We start from the raw sequence: 21,458 nt of genomic DNA, 5'->3' as shown, positions 1-21,458 counted from the left end.
CTGAAAATTCCATTGATCCTTTTCCATTACTGCCTTAGACATAAACTTCATTGAGTATTTTTATAAATTAAGCTATATGAAACGTACAATGTTATAGGTATTAATTTTTGATTGGGATACTTTTAGTATTATAGGGACTGATTAATTTGATCATTAAATATTAACTTAATACGGGACTGAATTAGTTCTGAATTTTGTATATTGAAAATGGTTAATGTGAACCCCGAAAAATCTATAAGAAAATATGATAAATCAGAGAAATTTTAGTAGCAATAAGTTAGTTCAAATTAGTTTATGACATACCGGTATAGCTCTTGAACTTTACCGTAAAATATATAAAATCTATATCAACAATTTAAGGCCAAAACCCTCTAGCAATAAGTCACGTGTCGAATATGTGTGTACATGTTTTTCCATTGAATTCAATTGTCTCCGTACACACTCACACGCCACCCCACGCCACCCCACGCCACGCCATGCCACGATTCATAATTCTCGGATGTAACCGACGCTTTTGAATGCCTATATGGAAAAGTTTTATCGCATTGGGTCTATATTGAAGATTAACTCGAAATGCAACAAAAGTTGTTAATAAAAAAAGTGCGGCTATATGATTTCTTACATAATATACAAACAAATGTGTAGTGAAACGACGTCAAATTATGTGGTGTTGCGTGTTGCTAGTGGGTTTCGACCTTTAATCTCAAAAATTATCACCCAAGAATTGGGTAGGAATTTCTAGAACTGTGGTTGATATTCATACTGAACATTACCCACTACTACTACATCGAAGGTCTCTGGAGATGATAACTCGGTTTCTGAAAATGCGCGTTAACCATTGTGTTAAGTAGTTGTAGTAGTTCACTTAGGTATAGTATTTTTCACAATCTAAGAAAGTGTTTACTACCGAATCTTATATAAAATTCACTAAGATACAAAAGTCGTAAATTTGTGGCTATTTATTGGAATGGCCTTGAGCAGGGTCGCACTATTATATTGAAATATCTGGCATTTTTCTTACGAGTTTCGAATATATTCCGTTTCTTGCAAAAAAATCGTTTTCTGTCACCTTTGGTCTCGAATAACTTTTACAGGAAACAATTACACTATTTGAAACGCGTTTCGATTACCAAGTTATCATCTTCAGATACTTAAACGTTTACGATAACCTGGTTATCGAAACGCGTGTCAGACAGTGTAATTGTGAGTGTTGGTGTAATGGTAGTATGTAAACAGTGTGTTCAATATAAATATCATCAACGGTTCCAAAAATTCCAGCTTAGAATACTTCTGGTAATGGTACAAACACAATTACTGTCAAATAATTAATTACTTATGACTTAATTGGGCACGATCAGATCTCAGTGAGTGTTGGTGTAGTGGTAGTGTAAACAGTGTGTTCAGTAGAAGTATTTTGTCGAAAAATTCAGAATCAATTAATTATTTAACGAAGTAAAAAGCAAATTTAATTTATTATATTTATATAACAAAAAATATGTGATACACGTTTCAAAGTTCAATTGTTTGTACTCGCAAAGTTCTAATTAGATATTTCATTTTGGTTTTTTCAGTCTGTGCAGTGGATTTTGTGTATGGTTGTTCTATATTTAAATAAATTTGTATTATTTGTTAATTGGGCTTTTATTTTTACCACTAACTCGTTATACCTTTAATTTTTGTTAGTATTTGTGGTATTATTTGGCTATTTACGTTGCACATATTCATTTGCTTGTATATTTAGTAAAATTTGTACATTAGTTATTTATAAAAGAATTCCAAATTTATAGGAATCATGTCTGGGTGAAGTTGGCCCAACTCCCCAAAATATGATATTACTGAATTGATTTTCAATAGATTTAAATTCTTTTTCTACGTCCTTTATAATATTCACGTGCAAAAAAACCTTTTTGTGTCTAATTAAAAGGAGTGTAGTATTATTATAAGTGATGAAGAAAGTGTAAACTGCACACCAGAAGATGTTGTTGAATCGGCAACTGCAGCGACTATAAATCTTCTACCTGAGAAATCCAGGGAACAGTATTTAAAGGCATATAATTCTTTTATTGGAGTAGCGTACTAAAAAACTGCTTCACAGAAAGAATGTTATTAGCTTACTTTGAAACTAGATCCAAAATGTGGAAGTCTTCAACACTTTGGTCGACTTGTTCAAAACTGAAGTAAATACTCGAAACTCATTGCATATTTGAAAAATAGATAGGCTATAGACCCAAAAAATCATTTGCTTGTGAAGAAATTAATAAGTTTCTGTTACAAGCTCCAGACGATCATTATCTCATGCATAAGGTGTGAATGCAAAAAAATTTAATGTAAGCTTAGATACGAGTATTATTTGTAACATCTTTCGGAGTTGTTTTAATATTCAGAATCGCAAGAGCTCTGCAGAGGGAGAAATTAAATAAAATGAAGTGTAACGATATTAATAATATCGGAAATGATTTAATTATCACAGTACCTGATACAAAAACTCATGTTCAACGTCGATTTACTGTTATTGGTGAAATATCTGACAATAGATTGAACTTGGTAAATATTTATAAGAAATATAAAAACCAAAGACCCACAAATGTCAAAACAGATCATTTCTTTTTGCAGTATAGAAATGGAAAATGCAAAACCCAAGTTGTAGGTATCAGTACTGGTTCATCTCTATAGACGTTAGCCTTAACATGGCCACACAAGAAATAGTCCAAAGGCGTTAAATCACATGATCTAGGTGGCCAATTTACGGGCCCAAAACGTGAGATGAACTGTTCACCGAAGGCGGTTTTCAAATTGACCATTGTTTCGCGTGCCGTGTGGCATGTGGCACCGTCTCATTGAAACCACATGTCAAGCATATTCAATTCTCCTATTTTGGACCCAAAGAAATTGTCAACCATCACACGATAGAGCTTGCCATTCACAGTGACGTTCCGGCCATCGTCACTTTTGAAGATGATGTCACCGGCCCATAATCCACACCAAACAGTCATTTTTTCGGGATGTATTGGTAGTTCTTGCAATGCTTGTGAGTGCTCTTCACTCCAATTTTGCTTGTTGACCCATCCATTCAACCAGAAATGAGCTTCGTCGCTGAACACAATTTTTCGATAAAAAAGTGCATCTCCCTCCAACTGTGCCATCGCCCATTCACTAAATTTTAGTGGTTGTGGGAGATCGTGTAGCTTCAATTCTTGCACCAGCCGTATCTTATAAAGTTTTAGTAACAGATGCCCAATTATTGCGAACGCCGGCGAATCGACATTTCATGGTCACTGGCGGATACAGCCGCAATATTTTTCTCAGTCCTCATTGTACGGTTGGGCTTTAGTGGTTTAATATCTAATAGTGTAAAATAGGTTCAAAATTTAGTCACAAGCTTCGGAATAGTTCCCTCAGTAGGCCGACCAAACCGCCTATAAATTGGAAGAAGTGCGCGATGCATTCCCTTAACCGAGCATGAATTTTCATTGTAAAATTCAATAATTTGCAAGCGTTGTTCGTTCGTAAATCGATTCATGATTAAATTATAGACCAAACTGAACAAGTTTGACAATGACACAAGACACGATTCACACGTGATCTGTCAAAAACAGTGTTGCCAAAAATATACCAGAAAAAAAATCACGCGTTACAAGTATATTATTAATTTTTATGTTTGTTGCATCTCATATTGATGTACTAACTGGGGTATTATAACAGGGTACACTTTACTTGTAGTAGCTGCCTTAATCGTTTCGGAATCATTAACGTATTCATCAGCTACAGTAGTGTATCGGCAATCGACGTGGCGTTTCATTGCAGTTATGTCTTCTACAGCATCTACTAAAATTGCCGAGGAATACAATACCCAGTATATAAATTACAAACGGGTAGAAATGTCGCAATTTTTTATTATTAATGACATTATTTCTGAGTGATATTTTCAATTTTAAAATTTTATAATATGGTAGGAGGAAGATTCAAATATCGAATCGAAAACAGAGAATTTTATAACACTTTCCCTATAATCGCCTAAATTTATTATTTACGTAGATTGTAACTTTGCTGCATGACAAGCACCCCTTACAACCCTTCTTAAAGCAACCTAAAATAAATTATCTAGTTATTGTGAGATGTACTACCTTCGTCGCCAGATATTTCTTATTAGGTGCTTCGTTGATGAAATTATTAAGATGTTCTGGCTTTGAACTTTCTGCCTTTTCCAGCTAAATGTTTCTCTGACGTTAGTGAATCGCTGACAATTTCTTAAAACAAATTGAAATACACTAAAATCTAATGTTTTATAGAAAAATATTTCTTTGCAATTTTTTATGTATAGCTAACCCAGCGAGCACAATTTTATTTTGTTTTAGGGCTACCCAAATCAATCCCAGATGTCTGGAAAAACACCCAACCCTTACAAAAAATTAGTAGAAAAGTATGAAGCACTTGTCGAGGTTCATAGTAAACCAATAAAATCGCGACACGAAGAAATGCAGATGTCTGGAGACTTCAATAATCTAAGTACTAAAGATACAGATGAAGAAAGCGGGCATGGAGACAGTTTGCAACACAAGAAAACAAGAAAAACGTTTTCCACGCCTACAGATTTTTCCGAAGCCGAAACTAGTTCGTCTGGTTTTCAAGAAGAAACTAGTAATAAAGCCACTCAAACAGAAGGTCGTGTCGGATCATTTTTGTGTACTATTGCCGATGGAGAAGATTGCAAATTTAGTATTTACGACGATGCAAGTCCAATAGATTCTAGATTCCGAGATAGACCGGAATACCAAAATTTATTCAAAGAAATTTTCAACGTTCTTAAAAAAGCAGCCGAAAATAAAGACGAAGGAGACGACTTATCTCTTTTAGACGGTTTCACTCCAATTAAAGCTGTCCCAAAAGTACCACCTGTAACTCCATCTAACGATCAACTACCAGATTTTCCAGACGACGATAGTCAAAGCGTAGTATCGTCTACGATGTCTGAACTATCCACTTCCCAAAATGAGCCAACAACAATCATAGAAAACTTCATCCAATCTCAAAACCAACCGATACCAGAATCTGACGCCAACGAAAGAGTATTAAAACCATTAGTGCGACAACCTCTAGAATATATCTCGATTGAGGTTAGAAAGCGCTCGGGATCGAAACGTAAGAATAAATACGTCGAAAGATCGGATTCACCTGTCACTCACATCATCGGTAGTCCAAAAATAAACTACTCGAGCAGACCGAATTCCGGCAGGCGCAGAAGAGAAAAATCCAACCATAGAACCCCGGAACCGGAAACGAGTAACTGGAACGGTAGCACCTTACAATTCTATCCGTCAAACAGAAACATTTCTTCGCCAACACCTAGTCAAGGCAGTACCAAGTACGAATTCAAACCGAGTTCTGCATCGCAAGATCTACACAAATTAAAGAAACTAGACATGTCTTACGCTGAGGTTTTACGGAACGCCGATACAAAGAAGAGGGAAAGAGAATTGCTCAGACAAAGAAGGAAGTAAGGCTTAATATTGATAATTCGTTATTATTTTGTTTCTTTATATGTCGCGTTCGTTTGTTTTTAATTAGATAGTGACGTTACATACAAGTCAATTTATTCATTAATGAAACAAAAAGTAAAATCCCGTTGCGATACAAGATTTGAATATGTAGGTACGAGGTCAGAATAATCGAAAAAATTCTAGCAAATCAACTTTGACGTGTTCATCCGATTGACGTCACATTAACAAACTCACGAAATGGCTACTGTTACTTTGTCGCCTGGTTAAATATTTTATGATTTTCTCATATTTTTAATAGCAAGTTCCAATATTTTTAATTATGTGGAGAGAATGGCGAAGAAAAAACTTAGTTTTCTATTATTCACTGAGGATTATTTGTAATCTGCTTCTAATTTACATGCAACTATTTGTTTTTTTCTTAACCAGCGCATTTTTCTTGACAAGCTCTATAACGAAATCAAACCTTGATAAATTTTCCAAAAGGATAAATAAATAGATTTAGAAAAAAAATTTCTTAATGATATTCATATACTTTTTATTGCTGCCACTACACCAACACTCACAATTACACTGTCTGACGCGCGTTTCGATAACCAAGTAATCGTCTTCAGAGACCGAAGGTCAATTCACATTTTTTAATTCGCACTACGTATATACCCGGTACTAGTGAAAAGAAATATCGGTGCGTATAGTGTGAGCCAAAATAATGTTAGTACTTCATATAAATATTTCCAAAATAATCTTTTGTTTTCGAATTATAGGGTTGCAAAGTTTGAATTTTAATTTCGTTTACACTTTTTGATTCTCGTACGGTTGATTTGATATTCATAAAATTTTCGGCAAGTTGTGATGATAGTTGATTGAAAATTTCTGAAGGTATGACACATTCTTTAGGTTAGGTTAGGTTAGATTCTTTAAGTATTCTCAAACAGTAAATCATGACTTTCAAAGGGGTCGCAGGACGGCTCTGAGAGGGTTACCATCCAAAGCATTCCGGCCACAGATTTCATACAAACGGCTTAGAAACGAATCTCGATTGTTTACGATGAAATACAACAATAAATGAATCAACAGCGCTGCTAATAAAAGTGTCCACCGCTCCACTTGTATTATAACGTAGGCCTTGTTATTATAAGACGAAAGTTGCTTGGAAATAACTAATTGTTAAATATCTTGAGTTGATTTGATCATTGTCCAGTACCAAACCAATCATTTTTCTCATCTTCTTCCGTGTATTACGCGTAGTCGCCTGTTTTATCTTCGACATCCTTGCCTCCTATTCTGCTTCAAGGTTGTCGCTTCACCTTTTTCTGGGTCGGTCGGCCCAATGGGGTTTAACGCGCGCTATCTTTCTTTCTTGATAGAACCCATTAGTTAACGTCATCATTTTGCATAATCTTCTAATGTTCTCACTTCTTTCCCTATCCAGTAGGGTTTGTCCGGCTATCCTGCGTAGCACTTTTATCTCTGCTGTTTCCATCATTCTTTTGGTTTTCGCCATTTCTGGCCATATCTCTGCGATGTAGGTCATTATGGCCTTGTATATTCTCGATTCAGCTTTTATTCCAATGTTTACTTCGCCTTATGCTTTCGTTCCAACATGCTGCTATTCTTAAGCCTTTTAATCATTTTTCTCAATTGTAACAAATAGATGAAGATGCCAAATGTTTCTTTGTTCAATTTTAGGTATTTCATCTTTATATTTAACCAAAACGTGTGGGTACAAACATCATCAAAAGTGGATTCCATTGACTGATCACTTGATATATCTTTTTGTTTATAATAGAAATCAGCATGCATATAACTCAGAAAAAGGTGTTGTTATTCACATAGATTCACTTGCATATTTAACACACCATATAATTTTTTTATAAAGGCTTCACGATGTGATGATATGAGTTATGAAAGAGATGATGTTCTGATTTCAATAAAAACGGTCTTCTCAACACGTTGCCCTGGTACAGCCATCTTACTTGCACACTGTGGAAGTCACCTGAAATTTCTTTAGCTAACAAAACTTGTCTATTCAAAAAACAATGAAACAAGTTTGTATTTTGTATCAGAGTTCACAACCAAGCAATCATTCCACTATTTTTTTTTGATGATATGAGTAATGAGAGAAATGATGTGTCAACAATAGTTGAGACGCACTCTTTGAATTCTTGTGTCGAGTGAAAATTTTCAAAATCGTCATTCTTGCATTCCAAAAAATAATTTCCGTTGGTCTTAAGCTAACAGAATAATTGCGCCTGGACCTTCCTGGGATAAATTCAAAAAAAAATGGGAAGTTTGTGGAAGTCACCTGACATTTCTTTAGCTAACAAAGCTTGTATGGACCAAAAACAATGAACCAATCAATCATTCCACTGTTTCTTCCCGAAAGGTTACTCACTCCATCACTATAAATTGAACCATATTTGCTCCAATTAGCTTCAAAAGATTCAGTTGCTCAATTAACGCTTAAAGAAGACTTTCACCTGTGGCAATGTCTCATATTCGTCGTGACATCGTCTCACTTGATTGAATTGAATTTAACAATCTCGAGTGCCACCGAAGCTTTTGAAACATAAGCAAGATCTTTAATATTTACTTGTTGATTTCGAGTGGACAGTGGTTTTCTCTCGTTGATAGAATAAATGTTCAATATGAGCCGTTTCCATTTTCGAGCAATTTCTAAATCTATAAACTGCAGTACAATTACAAATAATTCTGTCTATCAGATCTCGTACTTTTTGCACAGATGTTGCTTGTACACTCTATTTCTGAGATAACCACAAAATAATCCATAAAATTGACGTCTCCTTATCACGTTAGCATTTGGAAAGGACCTTTCCATCCATTCCTTTTATTAAGAAACCTTCAGTTTAGCTATTGTTATACATCTAAATTAATGTTATGTCATTCTCTATCATGCACGAACCATAAATTCATCGAGTTGGTAGTTAATCATCGAACATGTTCCTGAACTGGTTTTGTTGAAAATATAAATATTTTGACGAAGTTAAAATACCGTCAATACAGTATGATACAATCAAATAATGGTCCAAACATTTACCATAAATTTGTTCTGTGCTGAAACTTGATCTTTGGTGAAACGTATCTGTGCATGGTTTTGTCGACTATACTCAAGTTGTGCAAGATAATCGACCGCTGTCATACTTTATATTTTTTGTTGATTGTTGATGGTTCACTATCAGCTGCTTTTAAAGAGTCTTTATAATTCAGTTGCATACACTTCGTGCTGGTCCTTCGCCCCTCATTTTGGTAAAAAAAACCTGTTAAAACTGCCACTTCTATATTAATATTTTTTTTGTTTCTTCTATCTTCACATTGTGATTAATTTATTGTCATGGAAAATTAAGAATGGGAATTTCATTTCATAAAAACCTATCAAGTTTACATTTTCGTTAGCTATAGTATGGGACAGTTTGAAAATTTCATGTAGGTTGAGTCATCCTTGCAAAAATTTTGAATCCAACACCATTACGAGTTGTTCGACCTTGGCTAAAAGATAAACCATAAATCTATCCACTATACCAAAAAAATAAAAATTTGGAAATTCGAAAACGAGACTCCGTATTGTTTATATCAAGTACAACATTTTGACTCATTCTATAGGCTACCAACTTTTACCTCTTTAATTTCGGGATATCCTGTGTAATTAATTTTTCCGCTAATTCCTTGTGAAGCAATTCCCAAAATCTTTTTCCCTATTTAATCTATTTTCATAAAATCCCTAGCTCCAAAAAGTCCAAAAATTTTACATTATTTTCATTATTATCCCTATCCATTCTTTTTTAAATGAACCAAATGGTCTTTAAACCATACGTTAACAGACCTCCTTGTTTTCCCAACATACTTCTTGTCACAATAATTTCAAATGTCACCGCTTCCACTGCCGTGAACAAATTGAGTTTAGTTGGATTTTAAGCTTTTATTTTAAAACTATTTTCATATTTGCAAACTGAATTAATACGTAATATATTTTAAAATTCCAATTTTGCGTTTTATTTAAGTTGTTTGCTTCTGAAACTGCTCAAGCATAAACATTGTTGTTTTTCATTTATGGAAAAATTGACTTGGCGAATCATTTTAATATTTTTTTTAATGTAGATGTATTTTGGAAATTTATACAATTCTGTTATAAGTTCATTGTAATTATTTAATATATGTCTTGAATTGTGCCAAGATTACTTATAATCACAAAAACTATACAGGGTGTCTCAAATAAAATTTGCAAACTCCAAAATCTCAATGTGAGTTTTCGATTTGGAAAAAATACCAAAATAGGTTGATATCGTTTCAGAGAATTCCAGTTTTATAGTACTTTCGAACTTTTTGCATTTCTGTAGTACTCAGAACCACTTCTTGAAAAACTTTAATCATTTTACAGCTATTTCCTTTACCTATGAAATATTCAGAACAATTCTTCTGTGTGAAAATTGTTTTGATAATTGAAACAGTAAACAAAATAGAGCATAAAAAAGGTCCACCTCGAACTCCCATGCAATTGTATAACCATTTTACCACATTTATAGTAGTAGTAGTTGTAGTATTACGTAGTACTAAATGGTATTCTGTGTCGAAAATCAAATGGTGTAGCATAAACTTTGATAATCAAGGACGAGTCAAATTGTGAACCAGCTACTTCTTCTAGTGTATGGTTTATTGAATGATCAATAATATCTTCTGAGAAGATAAAGTTAACGTAACCAGCTAAATTCCTACCAATAAAAAATTTTGTAGCAATGTAGTCACCCAGTATCTAGTCCAAACATCCTAAAATGTTCCAAAATTTTTTGGTACGTTTATATGTGCTGATCTTTGAAAATTTATGGATTGGCATGCATTTATTAACGACAGTTATGCCTATTGGGTCCACCATTCATTGTAAACATACTTTTACATATTCTTCTAGTGTTGTAGTTATGAAAGGATCGATAATTTCTTCTAAAAGTGAACGTTACCAGTTAAATTCCTACCGATAAAAAATTTTGTAGCAATGTAGACACCCAGTATCTTAGTCCAAACATCCTAAAATGTGTCAAAAGTTTTTGGTATGTTTCTATGTGCTGTTCTCTGAAAATTTATGGATTGGTATGGATTTATTAACGATAGTTATGCCTATTGGATCCACCATTCATAGTAAACGTACTTTTACATCTTCTTCTAGTGTTATAATTATGAAAGGATCGATAATTTCTTCTAAGAAGTTAACGTTTCCAGCTAAATTCCTACCAATAAAAAGTTTTGCGGCAATGTAATCATCCTGTTAGTCCAAACACTTTTTGGTACGTTTTCCTTCTACGAAAATTTAAGGATCTGTACCCCTTTATTAATGTGTTTTCTCAATGATTGCTCAATATCCATCATATATTCAGCAAGAGCATCGTCATTGAAGGCAGGTTTATTACTATTACTTATAATGGGGCGACTTTGTAGGTCGTAGTTGCCTACGTAATCCCTCGACATTTCTCTTAGATCTCCTCTTTGTAGGTTCTTCCAAAAGGTCAGAGATTTTTCTCTATATTTATATGTCTTCACCTCCTCTTTACTTACAGTATTTCCTCCTTCCAGTCTCATAATTTGTTTCACCTATGAAGGTTTTGACTTGTCTGTATACAAGTCTTCTTATTTTTTACCTTTCCTATAGTTTAGGGAATCTGTCGGCTGTTAAGTGCCTCCAAGTTTGGAGAGGTCAACCACAATTTGATTCCCCGGAATTTTCTATATCCAAAGATCCAAAATAGCTTCATATTCAGGTTATTGAGTGCCTTATAGTATTGCAAAATTAACTTGGTTCCAGTGGTTATGCTTTGCAAAAGCTACAATCTTTGTACAGAAGGGTACTTTTCTAGGGAGAAGATGAGCCAATGGTACTTAGAGAATTTTCTATTCACTAAAACCAAAAGAAAACCCCTGGAAATAAAAAAAATACCAGGGTGATGTAGATAATGAAAAAAACCTTTAACATACTCATAAATTTAAGAGATAGTGTTTTGTAGGTTAAAATTCACCTGTTTTGATATTTTTTTTAACGGGATTAAAACTCTAAATATTTCAGGGTGTAAATTTCAGTTGTGTCACCCAATACGTGAGATACTCATTTGTATAAAATTAATTTTTGATTGTGGTCGTTTGAAATTTTTCCCATTTTATACCTTATGCATTAAGTATTTATGTATGCTGGAAATTGTGAAAATATTCATGTTATAACTAGTATTAAGGTGAATATATATTGAACAAATAAATTAAGCGTAGTGAATACCTTCCTCGATTGAATATATGTCATAAGAAAAAGTAAATACACCCACTAAAGTCACTAAATGCTATTATGGAATACTTTTTTGTTTTTTGCCAATTTATTGTAGATTATATGAATTTTTGGATAAATGTTGAAAGTCATCACTGATTGAATGTGTTTCTTATCATCAAATGTTATCACAGATGTTCTTATTTTCTGAAACCATAATCACTTACAGAGTTGTACTTTATATAACAAGCGAATATAATTTCAGTAAAATTAAATACAAAGATAAATTTGTTACTTTTATTTGTAAATTAAAAACTAGAATGAAAGTCACATAGTACTTTTTGATAAAAGTTACTCATACAACTAAAAAATATTTGACAAAAAAATTTGTTAAGACCCTTTTTCGTTTTTTCGTGTTTTTGTTACAATAATAAAGATACAATACAGTGATTATTTTATAACACTAAAATCATGATGAAAAATAACTTTTTAACGTCATATCTATCACAATTTCATGGTCAGTGGTCTTCATTTGTAATACCTACATATACTACAATATAATTATTCCAAATCACTATCATCACATTCATCTTTTTCAAAATCACTGTCGTTTAAATCAATTAAAGGTCTATTTAAAACTATAACATGTTGCATATCGAAAGTTTCAGTTTAGTTCAAAACGTCTTGATGTCTTTTTCTGAATCTGTCTGCAACTAATCTTTGTCTACTGATCTGTTTACCAGTGATGAAAAAGAATTAGGAATATTGTTTCTTCTTGCAAGTTCAAATGCAATATTGCTGTATCAATAAACAAAAAGTCCGGTCCATAGCCAAGCAGTGCTTCACTTATTCTTTTTCTAGAACCTCGCTAAGAATAGGTTTGTGTCCTAATTTTGTTTTTAAAAAATTTTATAAACAAAATAATTGCAAGCTTTTAAATATCAAATTCTGCCTGATCGAACATCAAACAAAAATCTTTACAACACAATTATAAACCTTCCACTACTTCAAAAAACAAATTAGAGTGTTTTTATCGTGATTTCAACTCGATCAGATGTGAAAGTATGTCCGAACATACATACAGAGTGAACTAAGTTGGAATTTTTGGAACCGTTGGTTATATTCATAATAAACACACTGTTTGTTGCTAACCCTACACCAACACTCACGATTACACTGCCTGACGCGCGTTTCGATAACCGCGTTATCGTCTTCAGAGACTGAAACAGTTTACCCTCAGTCTGCGTTGGACAGTGTAATTGTGAGTGTTGGTGTAGTGGTGATGTAAACAGTGTGTTCAGTATATAACCATATACCAAGTGTGGTACATCATTAGAAAGCTTTCAGAACAAAAATTAACGCTTTTAGTATTTATTTATTTAGTTTTATATAGGTACTGCCAAATATCGAATGTAATCCATAAAAAATATCTATAGTGTGAATTCAAAAAGTTTTTGTTAGTTATTAAGAAAAATATGACATATTGAAAGTAAAGTTGGGGATAAGCTAATCATGTCACATAAATTTACAAAACACCCAGTATATAAACGTAAAATGATTATTCATTGGAGTGAAGATTATTTAGATAAAAATTTAATTTGTCGCTCATGTATTTATATTACACTTTTGTGATTATAATTCTAAATAAATAAATTTGAAAATATTTTTTGTTTTTATTCCTAAATTTAATTAAAGCCCGGATTAAAAGCATCAATGCCAAAAGTTAGTTATGAATTATTAAAAAATGAAGAAGAAAAAATGCACATGGGACGAAAAGGAAGAAAATTTCCATAAAACAACCAATTTTTCAACGCAATGCATTGGCTTAGATGAGAATCAAGAGTTTCCAAATCCGTAGGCTTGACGCTCATGTGCTTGGCACGAAAGAATCAACTAGAACAAACTTTGATGAGTATTTTGTGTCAAGTCTAAAATATTTAAACATAATTACAAATTATTTATTTGTTGCCGTTCAAAAAATACAAGATACTTGCTTAAATTGATACAAATACTATAGAAGCGCTATACTTTTTACTATAGATTACCTTCTTGGGCCCTTTCAATCTTCTCCATTGAGTAAAGTGGTGTCGAAAGCGTTTTTAATATCAAATATAATAGAAGTTCAGTTCAATCCAACTGTATTTAAAGCGTTCTTTATGTCTGAATTTTACTACCCAATTGTATTTTTGAAGCACCTTAGAAGTGCATTTTCATCTGACTGTGTTGAAAGCGTTTTTTATATAAAATATTACCACCAGATGGTATTTTTTTAACATTTTCGAAGTTCGGTTCAATCTAACTGTGTCTAACTTTATGTCTGATTTTATTACCAGATTGTATTTTAGGAGCACCTCAGGGATACAGTTTCATCTGACTGCGTCGAAGGCGTTTTTAATATCAAATGTCACTACCAGATGTTATTTGTGGAGCACCTTAGAAGTGCAGTTTCATCTGACTGTGTTAAAGGCGTTCTATATGTCAAATGACACTACCAGTACTTTCCTTCCTTTTCTATATTAATGGCAAAATCAATGATATTGAGAGATGAAGAATGTTTGTGAAAACTGTTCTCTAAAGTATAAGGATTTTTTCCAATAATACACTTATTATAGTTGGACATATTGAAAAGAGTTTTCTGAATAAATGTCCACAAGAAGAAAACAGATTTCAAATTTTTGAAGAAATAATGAATAATTTGAAATCATGCAAATTTATTTATACAATCACAACTTCACAATTTCTTTTTTTTCTTTTGTTTTACTGCTGGTAGAGCAGGCATCTTGAAAACGGTACTAAAAAAAATTAATTAAATTTTTTTCTAATTTGTCACACTATCGTATATCGAAAGAAATACTTACTGACAAGTTGTACATATGGGACTAAATTTGCAGAAAACTGTAAAGAAAATTGAAAATCAATGCACATTTATCAACTATATAAACAGTAGGAAAAATTGTCGCAATACTAAATCAAATATCTAGGCCCCCTTGTCTGGTAGAACATTTCAAATGTTCAAATTTTGGCAAACCAACTGAAATGATCAAAAGAATAACGCAATGGACCCCATTGTGACCAAAGAGAAGAGGCAAGCAGAGAAAGACTTGGAGAAACGAAATAGAGGAAGACATAAGAGCAGTTAATATAGAGAACTGGAGGGCAAAATGCCGGAAACGAAGGAATGGAAAATAATAACAAAAGCAGCCAAGACAAACGATAAACTATAAAAAAAAATAGAAAACGAGGAGTAATCCACCTCAAAAAAGGACTTTAAGTGCTATAAGCGATAGCCATAATCCAAAAATTTGAAAGGCTTAATAATAATGATGACCTCAGACCTCAAATTAAGTGAGAATAAGTACAGGAAGACCTTAGCATATACAAATATGACTATTGTAATTCAAATACAATTTAGTGAATTTGTTGAAACTATTAACTATAGAATGTCTTATTAGTTCTCTTAGACACTATATTAGATTAGATTATCGATTCTATTTTGTTTTGATGTACTTACTTGAAAGACATACTGAACAAACATGTCCAATATCTATTAATTGTCTGTGACAAAAACAAGCGGCTCTGTAGTCGACTTTAAGGGATGGGGGTAACACTAGTTTTTCCCTAATCGGTGGTTCAGGTAAAAACACCCACTGAAAAGAAGTTATTTTAATATCAAAAAGTTATAAAATTATTTTTTTCATTATTATTAGAAATTATATCAATCAAACAAATCAACTTTTTAGAATAGATTGGCTCACACCAACGAAAAATAAAAATGGAACGTTATTTAGGTGTGCTATATAAATTTGACGACAAGGACTGTTCCCTAGAGGTGTCGTTTTGCTCCACAAACATGATCGGCCCCACATTATGACAAAAGCTTAAGTCTATTTCTGGAACTCGAGAAATTTCTTGGTGGAAAACGCTTGGAAAATGATAAGTTGAAAGAAAAACATAAAAAATTGAACAATTTAACTATGTGACTGGAAGAAATTGGTAGAGGGTTCTATCATGTTTTGGAGCACTACAAAAGTATATATAAGACAAGGGCTCACAGTAAAGAGGGTAGTTGAATATTGAAGATATGTGGCGAGCAATAGAAGACAATTTGAGCAGTATAAATTGACATATTTTCGAAATTATGGTTTCGAAATCGCTAATACTGTTGTCATAACTGTGATAATTGTGGTTTGAAACTATTTAATTTTGTAGAAAAACCTTCACCTCACAAACTTATCCACTAAAAATTAAAAGCTAATAGGTGATTGCTTCTAAAAATAAGAAAATTCAAGGGTCTTCCACTAGATCAAATCCTAGTTTTATATCCTGTACTTAGCTGCAGTATTTCCTTTACCCAGACTGAGAGGTTTGTCTCACCCATGAAAGTTTTGACTTTTCTATAGCCATATGGCAAGAGCCATGCCTCTTTGCTGTGTCCTTTCCAACAGCTTCCTTAATCTATGGGTAAAGGATTCCCGTTTCAGATTCAACTCCTGTCAACAGTTGAGTGGTTCTAAGTTCTGAAGTCCTGGAATCCAGTGAGGAGCTCTACCCCCATTTAGCAAAAAAGCTCATTAAATGCCTTATGTCATTCCTGTATTAGTTTGTATCCGGTGATATTGCTTTGCAGTGCCAAAGTGTCGTAGCATTCCTTTCCCACAGCTTAAGTATTCCCACTCCAGATTTAAGTTCTGTCAACAGTTGAGTGGCTCCAAACTCCTCTAGTTTCTCACTAATTTTATGGCCCCCAAATCTTCAAGTCCAGAAATCCAGAGAACAACTCAATCATCATTTAGCCAGCTAGCTCATTAAGTGCCTTGTACCATTCCAGAATCAGCTTGGATCTGGTGTTTTTGCTTTGCAGTTGCATTGGTATTGCAGCAGTGTTTGTTTAAATGTGTACAATATGATGCTGGATGACTGTATGACTTAATTTCCTTTTAGCTGGTAAGTTCTCAAATATTCTAGCATGTCATAGAGCTATTCTGATTAACTAATAATAATATTCTAGTGATTAGAGATGTGTTATAAACACAGAAAGTGAAAGAAAATTGGAATGGACAAAACAAATTTGAGAAAAACTTGAAAAATATTATGTAAAACATTATAAACTTCACTTTCTGTATAGTTATATTGATAAATAATGTAAAAAATGTATTACAATATAAATAAATAGCATCAAAATATGGCTAAAAATATACTCAAATAGATGATGTTAGAGCTTAGATGTCCATAAGGTTTTATACCCATTAAAGGAACAAAACAATTACTTACTAATAAATACTGTAATAGTCCTTGTAATTGTGGCACTTTAAGATACATTCCATTAGTTATATCACATCCTTGTTGTAAGAGACTTAAATGTTGTTCTAGAGCACAAACGTCTATCACAACATTTTGTTTTTGAGCAGTAAAAAATACATTCATATAATTCATGTACTGAGAAGCCGAACAACTACTTCCTGTGACAACTAATATCCTACAATTCAACTGAAAGAGATATTTTATAGGATATTAATACAAAAGATAATTGTAGATTACCTTTGCTCCAGGAGGTTTGGTCCTTTGAAGTCTTGCAATATAGCATAGAGCCATTGCAATAGCTCCTGCTAATAAAGATTCTGTAATAACAGTTGAGTTTTCTGAAGTTAACAACTTCGCCAGATTCTTTTTCGTTATTTTTTCCACTGCTGTAAATATTTCATACTGCCCATCCACTTGCCGAACATCTGTATTTTTCCCCTGGTTTGGATAGATGAACTGACTACAATAATTTATAGAATTCATATAAGTGATCAATCATCAGAAGAGCGAATTTTACCTTGTCTTTGAATGGCATGCCATAATCGCCAATTTATTTTGAGCTTTTTGCATCAAATGTGAATTAGCAAAAGCTATTATAGAATCTACACAATGAGTCAAGACATGTGGGCTTTCTCGTAACATCTTTTGACCCGGATTACTGTCCAAAATAATTACTAACAAACTTGTTTCATCCAATGTAGTATTATCTGGAGAAATTTCATTCGGAAGGGTGATGTTATTCATATTTAAAGTATTTTTATTCTTCCTACAATATAAACTTAAACTGTGATTACTTTTACTATTCAAATGTTGTTGTGTATGTTACATACATAACCTAAAATTCGGACAATTACATTAGGTGTTAAATATGACCACCATTGAAATTAACGAAAACACTAAATATATTCTAAGCCCTTACAAGGTTCGTTCAAAAAGTTGTGCGGCTGTCAAAATTTTGATAAACGTGAAATGTTGCTGAAATGACACTTATCTACAAATAAGAATTAGTAACAAGTTGAATATATTACAGTTTAATGAAAAAGGCCCTAAATAATAAGTTTTTTCGTACTAAGAAGTTAATTAGGTAAAAAAGTTATTTTACTAGCGTATATTTTTATATACTTCATTATTCATTTTAGAAGAGTATTATCAAAGCCTTTATTAGATCAATCAGATGAATCTGCATCTCGTGTGATAACCATTGAAGAACCCATGGATTCACAAGAAATTGTATTGAAAAATGAACTCGACGCTCTTAAAGATCAAATATCAAATTTAAAGGTTGCCATTCAAACTCTTCAAAATGATACAGAACAAAAAGATATTTATATAGCTAATTTAGCTCGTGAAAAGGAAAAAATTACCCTGGATCTTCTGAAAACAAAAAGATCCAATGTTTCTTTAGCAAAACAATTAGAAGACGAACGCAAATTTTATTTCAAAGAAAAAGAATTATACTGTCACGAAATGAACGAATTTAGGAGACTAAAGAGACAATGGAGCAATTCATCAATAGCTCAAAATGAAAAAACCATTGAGGAATGTAGACACGAGATATTAAAGCTGAAACAAACTCTCAATCAAACATTAGAGGCAAATTATAATCTAAGCATCAAATTTTTGAGAATGAAAAATACTAAAACATGTTTAAAAACGGAATTACATGCAATGAGACTCGAACACGAAAAGGTACATATATTTAATAACTTTTTTCGAGTAACTTCAAACCTATCATTGATTTTTCTCTTCAATATTTATATTACTAATTTATCACGAATATTAAAAATGATGCATCTTTACCAGACCTATTTAACTACTGTATAAGTTAAAAAATAGTCTTCGTCACATTCTACAGTCTTTTACCACCTCCTCTGTGAAGGATTCTACCTCAACATTGCTGTCAAATCCCCTCAAAGTACCCCAGTAAACCAAATAAATAATAGTCGCATGCCGACAAATCGGGACTATAAGGAGGGTATTTCAGTGTTTCCAAATCCAATTCGTTTAATGTTTCCATTGTAAGTCGAACTGAATGAGTTCTGGCTTTGTCTTGCAACAATGTCACTACGGATCGGAATATCCCGTCGTCTTGATCCATAGACACACAACACATTCTCCTCTGGTAAGAAAATAATGGTGTGCTCAAGTCTCTTACTGTGGTGAATATTCGGTGCAATAAATTGTCCCCTTCCTCTTCATACCGCTGCAGGATACGTGTGCAAACTTCTCAGCGTGTGAATTTCCGTTCAAAATTCAGTAGTCTTGGCACCCCTATTACCACTTTTGAACATTTCGATCCATGACATACGCTTCTACCAGTAAAATAATCTTCCATCAATTGTGAGTTTCACCAACTTTTACACAAAAATATGAACATTCTTCATTATTCGTTTTCACTACAATCTGAGAGTGAAATGACATCCTTCTATTTTAACTAAACGACTGTCGTGGCCATGGATACGATAACTCAACGCATGCGGTCGTTTTCTAAATTGTATGGATGTTGTGATTAGGGTATCACGTCACTGCGACCCAAAGGATCTACTGTGTGTTGTTTTCTTGTTGTTGCACTGTATATACTCGGTGTTTATAGCAGATCTATTATCCTTACTCATTTCAGAAAGTTCAGGTGGATATGGATGTATGTGGATGGGTCTAGCTGGAAGAGTCCTGCATCTTTTATTTCAGTCTTCGAGAAAATGTGGATAGAGATTTAGTAGTTCACTACGTAGCAGAATCTGCGTGTTGTACTTTCTGATAAGCTTAGCGTCTTCAGGTATCCATGGAGGCGGTAATGACCCGAAAAGACCCTGTTAGTATTCATTGTTTTTAAGTACTTAGGTTGATACATACCCTGGTTATTTTCAACTCTTATAAATTGTTTCTTATTAACCTTCTTTGCTAGCGTTTTCTATATTGTCCTGTAGCCGATTTCACAAAAGGTTTTAGATTCTATGAAGGCTTGATCAGTCACTACTTTAGCAAGTCTGTCAACTATTCCATTTCCCTCCATTCAATGTATCCCACTAGATAGTAACTTTATAATTCTTATCTAGCTCATTCAATGTACAGGTATTTCCAACCTTGGATTTTATGACATAGGAGTTTTGAGCTCTAATTATTGCTTGTGTATTGAACAAGATGATAATCTGTTGTTTGCGATGATTTCTTTCAACTCTAACTGGACAAATTTTTCATTCGTTAAATTTCTGCTAGAAACATACTAGGTGAACTGTTCACGATTGTAGAAATTGATATCCTTCTGCTGTTGTAGCTGAAGGACGACTAGTGACTTCATGCGGGTGCCTCTCATATAAGTTTAATAAGTTGTAGAAAGAAGAGTGTAAATAATTTTGGACTTTTCGTACTATTACTTCAAATCCTTTTGGTTTTAACCAGTATTGATTCTCCATCTAAAGTAGAAATCTGTTGTTTATAATTAAAATGAATAATTTTTAGCTAGTTAATGATTATAAAACTAAAATTGAGAACTTATCACTTGAATTAAATGACTTGGTGAACGAAAAATTGAATGCCTCCATTTCTCCAAGCAGTAAAAAATATCTTCAGGTAATTTTCACTTATAATTAATACAAATATTGAAGTTCAACTTTACATTTTATAGCTAGTAAAACAAAATGGTTGCTTGGTTTATGAAAATCTGTGTCTTCAACTCGATGTTGATAATTTAAATTTTAAAATGGAAAAATTGAAATGCCATCAATCGAAAAGTTCGAGTAATGAGCATTTAAAATATATTAATCATAAGATGCAAAATAGAAATCAAAGAGAAAAAGATTCTTTGAAACTTTCTATTTATAGTGAGACTCCGGAGAAACTCGAAAAAGAACCTAAACCGTGTTGTAGCAAGAATCAAATAGAAGATAACGAAATAATCAAACTTTTTGAAAGAAAAGATGGTAAAATGAGAAAATCTAGAAGCAATAAAAAGGAAGAAATTAAACAGAAGACTTCATCAACTGATACAAAAAACCCCGGAAGTGATTTAAAAATATCTATACCTGACGAATATAAGATAAATATTGATGATTGTTGTAGACAAAAAATAGCCAAAAACTCATCAAAAATAGCACTCTTTCAGGTTTCTAATGTAACTTCCACTACGTCTAGTTCCTTTAGCCACCCCTTCACTCCAAATGTAAAGAGAATTCGCTCTTCACCAGATATTTTAGAAAGCGTAGATTTCATTAAAAAGCCTTGAAATATATTTAATAGCTTTTATGTACATATAAGTTCCAATAAGAAAACATGAAATAAAGTTTCCAGTTAAAATTATTTTTTTAACAACTTAATTTTTCAATAATTTCATATTAATTATCTACTGGATCCTAATCGACAGGTAAGGCAAGTAAACTGAATAAAAATTAACTGTTACATTTATTGAA

The 21,458-nt window shown here is 32.9% G+C and overlaps 3 protein-coding genes across 5 annotated transcripts in view; 2 read left to right on the top strand and 1 right to left on the bottom strand.

Moving 5' to 3' along the window:
* LOC130448447 (cerebellar degeneration-related protein 2) overlaps nt 1–12,389 on the top strand; it is a 158,193-nt gene extending 145,804 nt beyond the window's left edge. For all 3 annotated transcript variants that reach the window (XM_056785838.1, XM_056785839.1, XM_056785837.1), the window contains exon 7: nt 4,356–12,389. In XM_056785838.1, coding sequence (XP_056641816.1) covers nt 4,356–5,498 — 1,143 coding nt within the window. In that variant the 3' untranslated portion in view covers nt 5,499–12,389. The remainder of the gene's footprint in view (nt 1–4,355) is intronic.
* A 2,056-nt stretch (nt 12,390–14,445) lies between these two features.
* Nucleotides 14,446–21,458, bottom strand: part of LOC130448455 (general transcription factor IIH subunit 3) — a 120,970-nt gene continuing 113,957 nt past the window's right edge. Inside the window, exons 2-7 of the mRNA XM_056785848.1 lie at nt 17,570–17,818; nt 17,290–17,512; nt 17,023–17,238; nt 15,263–15,398; nt 14,610–14,646; nt 14,446–14,543 (exon numbers count right to left, since the gene is read on the bottom strand). Of these exons, the coding sequence (XP_056641826.1) occupies nt 14,483–14,543; nt 14,610–14,646; nt 15,263–15,398; nt 17,023–17,238; nt 17,290–17,512; nt 17,570–17,796 (900 nt within the window). The 5' untranslated portion in view covers nt 17,797–17,818 and the 3' untranslated portion in view covers nt 14,446–14,482. The remainder of the gene's footprint in view (nt 14,544–14,609; nt 14,647–15,262; nt 15,399–17,022; nt 17,239–17,289; nt 17,513–17,569; nt 17,819–21,458) is intronic.
* LOC130448252 (uncharacterized) lies at nt 18,087–21,274 on the top strand. The gene is made up of 4 exons (XM_056785533.1): nt 18,087–18,136; nt 18,192–18,741; nt 20,518–20,622; nt 20,678–21,274. Exons 1-4 carry the CDS (start codon nt 18,087–18,089, stop codon nt 21,272–21,274), a joined length of 1,302 nt encoding a protein of 433 aa, XP_056641511.1.

This window comes from Diorhabda sublineata, chromosome 8 (genome assembly GCF_026230105.1).
Source record: "Diorhabda sublineata isolate icDioSubl1.1 chromosome 8, icDioSubl1.1, whole genome shotgun sequence".
Taxonomy (NCBI): domain Eukaryota; kingdom Metazoa; phylum Arthropoda; class Insecta; order Coleoptera; family Chrysomelidae; genus Diorhabda; species Diorhabda sublineata.
This window is presented reverse-complemented; position numbering and strand designations above follow the sequence as displayed.